The following is a 10136-nucleotide window of genomic DNA, read 5'->3' on the forward strand; positions in this document are numbered from 1 at the left end:
ACCTGGACTGAAGTCCTAGCACTTCGCCCTTTACCAGCTCAGTAACCTGTAGGAAGAAAACAACTTGACCTCTCTTGAATCCCAGTTACTGCCTCTGAAATTAAGGCTAGTACTTCGTGTCTCGCCAAGTTATTTCAAAGGGAAAAAAAAAGGTTTAAGAACGCACTTTACAGCACAAAGGGATTATTCCCAAGTGTGTGACCTGAAGGCTGTGGGAAATTTCCTCAAGGATCTGCTGACTTCAAGCTCCAAAATGATAAACGGCCAAGCCTGCTCGCTCCTCTGTTGAACGAGGATGATGGTACCTACGTCACCAGGCGTTGTCGGGAAAGGGCTGAGGTAATTCCCCTAAACACAGCGACCTGCACACAAACCCCTCAAAACGTCCACGATCAATATTACTGTCCCTATGCGGGTGCAGGCAGGGGCTATGCTCTTCTGCTCTGCACCTGACCAACTGGGTGAAGCTCTTTAAAGCAAAGAGCTTTTACCGACTGTGCAGACCATTCAAATACTTTGGAGTACTTTGAAGGATTTTTCCCCATCTCCACACTCTGTGACATTCTAGCTTCCCTCTCTAAAGCATATTCAGGTGTTATTTCAAAAGGCCTCGAAACTGAGCTACCACCAAATGTTTTCACAGTGCTCGGAACCACCGCTTCAGGATCTCTCCCCCGAGCGCAGCACCGTCACCTTTCGCGCCAGAGGCCCGCCTTTTATAGCGACGTGATTACGTCACCTCGTCACGCGTGCGCAAAAATGGTGGCGTGACCACGCCCAGGCCTGTGTTGGGACCCTGCGTCCGCACTGTAGCAGGCGTCTTTACGGAAAAGGTCCGAGTGCGACTGGGTAAGTGAAGTCCCACCAAGTTATGGGCTGCCGGTGGGTTCCCTGATTGTCCGAGAGCAGCGCAAGTGGTCGCAGGGCCGGTGGACAGGATGTTGTTAAAGGGGGATGGCTGGGGTGATGAAGAGAGGTCGTGAGTCCTCTGGGTATAAGCAGGGAGTTACAGTGCTTGCAGGGTTGAGGGCTCTGAGACCGTGCGAATCTTCGGTTCGAAAGGCAGAATTCATCTTGGGGTTTGTCTGGAGTGCTGATGGCGGACCTTACGGAAAAGAAGTTACCGTGGACTAACTTTCCGAGGTTTACTCGACGCTGCATTTGAAAGGGGGAGGAAGCCGGCGACGATTGGTCCGTAGTGATCTTAGAGGATAAGTATCTGAAACTAGATCCTTGCGGGCAAACCGGCGAGCGATTGCTGTCCGCGGTGCTGAACGCAAGACATTGGTTTCTTTAGAAGGAAACCCGTTGAGGGCAGGGCTGTGTTTCCTTGCCCTTGGCTGGGCTCAGTGCCCTACACCTCCATGTATGTACCCTGAAGGAAGAGCTCAGTCTATCAGCGCTGGATACTCAGAGATCAGCGACAGTGTTTAATTCATAAAATTTAGGAAAGCCAGTGCTTCGCTCCAGGAAAAGAATTTCATTCCTGTTTTTTTCTCCCTTAGGACAGTCACCTTCAGCTTTTGCACGCAACCAGATGATTTACCTTCAGACTGTGAGCTTTCAAAGCACTCCACTTGATCTTTATCTGTATTGGTCCAGGCTCTTCAGTCAAGGTGAGTTTGCTCATATGCCGTTAAAATGGGCTTTCCTAAACTCCCCAAATGGGAGTCCTGAGCACCAAGGGTAAGGTGAATAGACCAGTTGGGTTTTCCCCCGCAGTTATACATGAAAAATACTTTATTTGGAAAAGGGATGGTAGAACTGGGCAGTCTTCCAATAAAGGAAAGACCATGAGTTTCCAGTTGGTTCTTATACTTGTTTGCCTTTCTATGTGTGTGTGCACATGCATAAGGGATGATATTCCCGTGTTGAAATTTACAGAGTGGATTTTTTTCTTTCTGTTGATTCAATAAAATGTTTACTAGTCTTCGTACCAGCTGCTTGTTTGTTTTCAATTCAAATTAAGGTTAAAGTGTGAGGAAGTAAAAGGAGGAAATGTGAAATATGTTGAGTTTACCTGATTCGTGGTGTTTCTGGATGCGTCTGGCACATGAAAAACTGTGCATCGTAAGTAAAAATGGTCTTAAATGCATTCTTTCATTTTACACATCATTATATCTCAATTTTTATTTTTCTCTTCTGAGAGAACCAATAGGTTGAGGTAATAAAACAATCAACTGCTATAAAGCTGAGGACATTAAAGTAACTTTAAATGTTTTTATTATTTAGCAGAAATCTTATACGGCAGCTTTGACTAAAGATGACTTCCTTGTTTGCTCAAGAAATTCGCCTCTCTAAAAGACATGAAGAAATGTAAGTTTTTTTTTAAAGGGCTTATCTAAATGAATAAATTGTACTGGTTTTGTTAGTGAAATATTGTGAGACAGAAGACTTAAAAAGTCTGAAAGTGCGTCATTTAAATTTTCTGACACTTGAGAGATTTTGGTGTTAGGGAATGTCACTGTCTCTTAAGAATAACAAATATTAAAAGGTATAGTCATGTTCTCTCTTTACAGTTATTACTATTATCTAGATAAATTCACCCTTCTCACCTTTTTATAGTTTCCTCACTGATATTTCATGGACTTCTGTACACCTTTTACCCAGGTTAGGCTTCATGAGTATGTGACCTGTGTACTCACAGTCCCTCACTTGGTTTAATGCTCTAATGTTGCTGTCGTGAAATTCCTAAGTTTTTTCTTTTCAAGGAGCCCCACATTTTCACTTTGCATTAGGTCTTGCAAATTACATAAGCAGTCCTTCACTTATACTTGATATTAACCTTCTCTACCTCTTTCTGCGGGTTCTGATGTTTTCCTTTAATTACCAGGCCCTCTTCCTTGGCTTTCTAAGATCCTTCCCTTATAAAAATGTTGAAAGTACTCAATTTTAACGCTACCCTCAAGAACAGCCCTCTGAAATATAGCATTTCTTAAGAATCTCCACAACTATCTGGAAAGTGGTTAGACTGTTATATATACCACATGTATTTTTTATCATCTGACATTTTGTTAATCATTTAAGAGGACCAAAAAACTTGTAAAATGAGCATTTGACCAATGAGAAATTTTTAAAGTATATTATATATAACAAAGTAGTTTGACAATTTACTTAAAACTTTTTACATCTTTCTTCAATTACTGTTTCACCTTGTTGTGAATATGCATACATACACACAGCCTCTCACTCATATATGGAACCATCATCTTTCTCTTGGAAAAAGAGGAAAAAAATATTTTTATTGCTTCTTCAAACATATGGAAGTTTAGCGCAATTCTAAATGTGTAACATGAGATTCAGGGGTATTGAAGTGTTAAGCAGAAGGTTTCGTATAGCAAGTTATATCAATGTATGTGTGTGGGGAGGTATATATAAGTATGTGTACAAAGGGATATGTATTACAGTTTGCATTTTCACCAAAAATTAAAACATGTTTTTAACACTCTAAAATAATTGCAAAGACCATAGAGGCTAAAAAAACAGAAGCATGTACTTACGATAGATATGTTAATGAAAATAAGAATAATTTTACCCAGATTAAAGACTTTTTGAACTATTTGAGTTTTCCACTGTCTTATTAATTGACATAGTAACTGGTTTTCAAAATAGGTTGAACTTGAAATGAGGTATAATTAAGAAATAAATTTTTTATGTTAGTCAAGCAAAAAATGTACCCTTTAAAAAAAAACTTTATGTAATCTTCATTTTTTTCTAGAGTATCACAAAGATTAATGGTACTTCAACAAATGGAGAATAAATTTATAGATGAAAACAAGGAAAAGGCATCTCAGATGCAAGCAGCTGAGACTGCTTTTAGAAGGAACCTTAGTCTTTTAATGGTAAGTTTCCATGACTTGAGTATAAAGATTTTTTTCCCCACCTTTGCAAAAAATGGTTTTAAGTGAATTTCATAATTTTTATATATATAAAATTTGTTTTGAGTAATAAATAAAATTAGTGAAGTACCATCTAGTTTTTAAACCCGTTAGTTGGAGAAGTTGCATATGGATTCTTTTTTAAATGAAAAAAAATGGAAGTTTTTTTTACCTAAGTGTTTTTAATCAACCAGAAGAACCAGTAACCATAGAAGGAATTTAAAGGTCACCTTGTGCAAGAAGTAATAAATACAAGATGTAGCTTTCCGTCTTCCATCTTCTTTTATTTATAGGGAGATCCTAAAACCCCATGAAGTACCTATAACGTTTTTAGATCCAACTCAAAACTATTTAACATCATAAAAACAAGAACAATTTGATTTTGCCCTACTGGGGCCACAGTCAGCACGTAGAATTCATATCTAAGATAACAGATTTCCCAGATCTCTCTTGATAGTGATGGAGGAGGTGGTCAAAGTATGTGATTGCGCAGGGCCCCACCATTTGGCCAATGTGCCCATTTGGAGTAAAATCATATGTGTAACATTTTTGGCTGCTTGCTATACTTTGCTTCCAGAATTGTATGGCTTCATCCATAATTAAAACCCTAAAGTTTGCTTCCATTCAAGCTTCCAAGAGATCCTATGACTAAAACATTTGGGAGTAAGGCTATATTATTTAAGTTATAAAGCAGTGTTTTCAGTTTTTTATTGTTAAATATTTTCATCGATAGGCATGATATAGTTATCTTATGTAGTCACTAGAGGATAAAGGAAGAGGAAAATTCAGTTATCTTCTCAGCTTCTGGCAGTTTGATCCACAGTAATTTAAGTCACAGCCATAGTGCTACCAAAGCATTCTATGTTGCCATATGTCTTACTTGCCCAATGGTGTTTGCAATATTTATTTTTAAATGGAAATATATAGGATAATCTGGAATTTGCTGTGAAAAGTCAGAAAAACTAAATTAGAAGGCTTGAAGGCTTGATCGCTACTCACCTGCAACAAGTACAGGTGCTATTTGGATTTTTTCAAGTATCTTCCTTTTAGTGAGCAAGTATTTGGTGAATGCCCAGCGGGGCCTTACAACTGAGCTAGTTCTAAGCAGAAAGTGGAGTTAACAAAATAATTCATAGTTCTTTACATCAAATAGCTAACAGGCTTTACTGATGACATAAGGTTATCACACACAACATGAGACCTTAGTTGATCGAACATTAAATTATGCGGAATCCTTAGCAGTTTGGGAGTGCATATAAAAAAAAATCATCAAAAGCTAGAATATTCTAACATGTCTGAGAGGGGAGGCTAAGCTGGAGCTGTGTTTGAATAGGCAGAATGCAAGATATTGCATTGCATTCTTACAGAAGAACCAAGACCAGAAGAATGAGTGGCCCTGTTAGTGTCCAGGGGATCCTGAGCTAACTAGCTTGCAAAGTCACGGGAAACAAGGTTGAATATGTTTTGTAAGACCAACTGAAGAAGTTGAGACTTGATATATAGGGATAATACAGTACTAAAAGTGTTTGAGCAAAAGAAAAATAGAGACTTATATAAGAAGCATATGGGTATTTAAGAAAGATTCATTTCCTATTTAGATGCAATGTGATTTGCAGAACGGGGAGATTAGATTTAAGGAGAATAGCTAAGAAATCATTGCCATATCTGGAAGGAAGACAATGGACCTAGTTTCATCGTCATTAGAAACAAGTTTAGATGGTGTTTTTTCCCGATTATAAAAGCAATATATTCTCGCTGTAAAAAACTGGAAAGAGCCAAGAAGATGAAATAGCATACTTTCCACATCATCCCACCCAGCTTGAAATTAATGTTTTTGTATATTTCCCTTTAGTCTTTNGATTATAAAAGCAATATATTCTCGCTGTAAAAAACTGGAAAGAGCCAAGAAGACGAAATAGCATACTTTCCACATCATCCCACCCAGCTTGAAATTAATGTTTTTGTATATTTCCCTTTAGTCTTTTAATAAGCATTTACTGAGCTCTTATATCCCAGATTCGGTGCTTGCTCATGGACATGCAATCTCTTCCCTTTTTTTTTTTTAAAGATACTTTGAATACTTGTATATGCAAACTTTTTTAATCCTGATTTCCCTCTTATTTTGTTTTAAACTTTGGAAATAATTATTAAGGGCTCTACCATGGAGGCTATTGTGAAAGTGACCTAAATAGGACTTGATCACAGAATTTTCAGTTGGGAGAAACTTTAAAAAGCACATAGATTAGATTTTCACTTAAGGCTTTAATTTTTTTGTTTTTGTTTTTTGTTTAGCATAAAAACTAAGTGGACCTGCTTTGGTCAAAGACCCATCCATTCAGCCCCTCCTTGCCTGCTCTATTGTGGCTCTAAAGAATGGTGAAAACCACTGACCTGCACTGATCTCCTAATTTGGACATGAGGAAAACCATAAAGTGACTACTCCTAATACCCCTTGTCAAGAACAGGTTCCGTTACATCAGGATATGTGCTTAGGTATAGAATACACTTTAAAAATGGTTCCACTGAAACTTGGAAACATTCCTACGAAGATACTAACAAAATAAGGATAAGCTCTAATACCATCCATTATTTGACCTTTTTTAGATGCTCTGACCCATATAAGAAACACTAACAGGGAGTGAGCTTTAATTTTTGGAAAGTAAGATATAACCCTAGTATTTTTAATCAATAAGGCTATATACTTAGAAAAGCCAAAGTTGTTTAAAACTAGTATATTATGAGTTGAGTAAAATTAATGGATAAAACATAACCATTCAAAAATCTGTAATAGTCCTACATACATAACTGGAAAATACGAAATCACATTCACATTAGCAATGAAATTATAAAATACTTGAGAAAGCTCTTAACAAGGGATATGCATGATTGGTATAAAGATAATTCTTACACTTCAACAGGAGATTTAAAATTTAAATGGAAATCTATGCCTTAATCCTGACGGGGAAAACTTATTTTTCTAAAATCAGTCACAGTGTTATTATTAGATTTAAAAATAACCCCACCAAAATCTACATCAAACCCAACAAAATTTCCCTAAATGTATTTGGAAAAAATAAAAGAATGTTTTAAAAATGGGAACAATAACAAAAAGACTAATCCCAAAGGTTCAAGCATAATAGTAAAAGAATGGACATGAATTTAGGTAATGAAGAAAATTCAAATTGAGGGTTTAGTCAGTAAATATCACAGACGATAATGGATTGTTAGTTTCTGCTAGTTTCCCTCTTATGAATAAAATAAAATGTGTCTGCCTTTTAGAAACAAACATAATTGGTACAGATTTGGAAGAGAAAGAGAATTTTGTTTCTATAAATACTTCTATGATGTAAACTGTCATCTCTTCGACCTCTTTCCCCACCCCACCCCCATCAACAAAATTTAGTTTAACCCAAAAAGGCAATTTTGTGGTAGTGAACATCATCTCATGAGGAAGTTGGACGAACACTCCAGGGTGAGAACAGGAATGTGCTACAGCAGATCAGAGACACGCCGAGTACTTCCATTAAGGCGGGTCCTGGAGGCATTCTTGGGGCAGCTGGCAGTTACAGCCTTCAACAGACTGCAACCCCCACCACCACCACCCAGGGCCAATGACTTACAGGACCAAGTCTCTCCTCTTTCCTCCTCACATTTCTCACTTTCTCCAATTCAATGAAAAGCAAGTTTAATGAATGCTTAAGGGTTCTTTGAACCACTGACCCTGTATCTCATCCTTTCGGATCTTCTTTTTTCGATCCCAGAAATTGCCCCTTCAGCAGATTAAAAGTTTAAATCCAACCCAGTCATGGCTGGCTTCACTGTATTTTTATAGGAAGATATATATTGCTGGGTTGGGAGGAAGGGACATGTCTAGGGAGGGGGAAAGGAATAAATCCCAGTACATGACTTTGTGCTCATAGATTACCTTTCCTAATCACGAGTCAATGCATTTACAGAGGCTGCTGAATCCTGCCATAGAGTAACATTTACACCACCATCCAAACTGGAAACTTGTTTAACTGTTATGAAATATTTCAAACCTACATAGAAGAGGGAATAGAAGAATGTACTTCCATGTGCTTATTACCCAGATTCAATAATTTTCAAAACACACCCAATCTTGTTTCATCTACACCTTCATCCCCAGCCCCTCAAATTATTTTGAAGCTAATCTTCAGACATCACATTGTTTCATCTGTAAGTATCACGTCTTTTTCATCAGTGTTTATCACTCAAAGATAACGGCTATTTTAAGTACAATCACAATACCATGATCAATCTAAGAAACTAACAATTCCTCAAATAGTCAGTCAGGATTCAGATGTCCCTGATTAACCTGTTTTTACATTTGTTTGAATCGGAATCCAAATAAAGTCTAGTACATAATTGATTGATAGGTCTCTCAAATCTCTAAATTTCCCTCTGCCTTTTTTTTTTTTTTAAACCCCCTTTTAATTTATTCATTGAAGGAATAGCCTCGTTTCTCCTATAGTTTCCCATACTCAGGATATGGCTAATGACACTGCTGAGGTATCACTTAGTGTGTTCCTCTGTTCCTTGTAATTCCCATAAATTGATAGAAGTTGTGTTATGCAACAGGAATCTAATACGAATAATTTTAAATTTTCTAGTAACGACCTTTAAGTTTTAATCTATTTAAGTAATCTCTATACCCAGCTTGGAGCTGAACTCATGACCCCAAGATCAAGCATCCCATGCTCCTCCCAACTGAGCCAGCCACTTTTAATAAAGTTAAACAGATTAAATGAAATGTATTAAAATTAATTTCATATTTCAAATGCAATACTGTTGAAAGTTAGTAAATATTTTATGATTTTTTCCCCCACTAAGCCTTCAAAATTCAGTGTATAGTTTACATTTACAGTGCTTCTCAACTCAGACTTGTCACATTTCAAGTGCTCACCGGCCACTGAGCCTAATGGATACTGCATTAACAGTGCNTGGACATGAGGAAAACCATAAAGTGACTACTCCTAATACCCCTTGTCAAGAACAGGTTCCGTTACATCAGGATATGTGCTTAGGTATAGAATACACTTTAAAAATGGTTCCACTGAAACTTGGAAACATTCCTACGAAGATACTAACAAAATAAGGATAAGCTCTAATACCATCCATTATTTGACCTTTTTTAGATGCTCTGACCCATATAAGAAACACTAACAGGGAGTGAGCTTTAATTTTTGGAAAGTAAGATATAACCCTAGTATTTTTAATCAATAAGGCTATATACTTAGAAAAGCCAAAGTTGTTTAAAACTAGTATATTATGAGTTGAGTAAAATTAATGGATAAAACATAACCATTCAAAAATCTGTAATAGTCCTACATACATAACTGGAAAATACGAAATCACATTCACATTAGCAATGAAATTATAAAATACTTGAGAAAGCTCTTAACAAGGGATATGCATGATTGGTATAAAGATAATTCTTACACTTCAACAGGAGATTTAAAATTTAAATGGAAATCTATGCCTTAATCCTGACGGGGAAAACTTATTTTTCTAAAATCAGTCACAGTGTTATTATTAGATTTAAAAATAACCCCACCAAAATCTACATCAAACCCAACAAAATTTCCCTAAATGTATTTGGAAAAAATAAAAGAATGTTTTAAAAATGGGAACAATAACAAAAAGACTAATCCCAAAGGTTCAAGCATAATAGTAAAAGAATGGACATGAATTTAGGTAATGAAGAAAATTCAAATTGAGGGTTTAGTCAGTAAATATCACAGACGATAATGGATTGTTAGTTTCTGCTAGTTTCCCTCTTATGAATAAAATAAAATGTGTCTGCCTTTTAGAAACAAACATAATTGGTACAGATTTGGAAGAGAAAGAGAATTTTGTTTCTATAAATACTTCTATGATGTAAACTGTCATCTCTTCGACCTCTTTCCCCACCCCACCCCCATCAACAAAATTTAGTTTAACCCAAAAAGGCAATTTTGTGGTAGTGAACATCATCTCATGAGGAAGTTGGACGAACACTCCAGGGTGAGAACAGGAATGTGCTACAGCAGATCAGAGACACGCCGAGTACTTCCATTAAGGCGGGTCCTGGAGGCATTCTTGGGGCAGCTGGCAGTTACAGCCTTCAACAGACTGCAACCCCCACCACCACCACCCAGGGCCAATGACTTACAGGACCAAGTCTCTCCTCTTTCCTCCTCACATTTCTCACTTTCTCCAATTCAATGAAAAGCAAGTTTAATGAATGCTTAAGGGTTC

At 37.1% G+C, this 10136-nt stretch overlaps 1 protein-coding gene across 4 annotated transcripts in view; it reads left to right on the forward strand.

The window, feature by feature from the left end:
- Positions 1–739: 739 nt before the first annotated feature.
- C4H3orf14 (chromosome 4 C3orf14 homolog) overlaps positions 740–10136 on the forward strand; it is an 18026-nt gene continuing 8629 nt past the window's right edge. Inside the window, exons 1-5 of one of the 4 annotated variants that reach the window (XM_019795512.2) lie at positions 740–849; positions 1506–1616; positions 1970–2070; positions 2233–2316; positions 3719–3842. In XM_019795512.2, coding sequence (XP_019651071.1) covers positions 2264–2316; positions 3719–3842 — 177 coding nt within the window. In that variant the 5' untranslated portion in view covers positions 740–849; positions 1506–1616; positions 1970–2070; positions 2233–2263. The remainder of the gene's footprint in view (positions 850–1505; positions 1617–1969; positions 2071–2232; positions 2317–3718; positions 3843–10136) is intronic. The other 3 variants (XM_019795513.2, XM_011220009.3, XM_002915440.4) reach the window with 3 other exon arrangements.

The sequence above is a fragment of the Ailuropoda melanoleuca genome, chromosome 4 (assembly GCF_002007445.2).
Source record: "Ailuropoda melanoleuca isolate Jingjing chromosome 4, ASM200744v2, whole genome shotgun sequence".
Classification (NCBI taxonomy): Eukaryota; Metazoa; Chordata; class Mammalia; order Carnivora; family Ursidae; genus Ailuropoda; species Ailuropoda melanoleuca.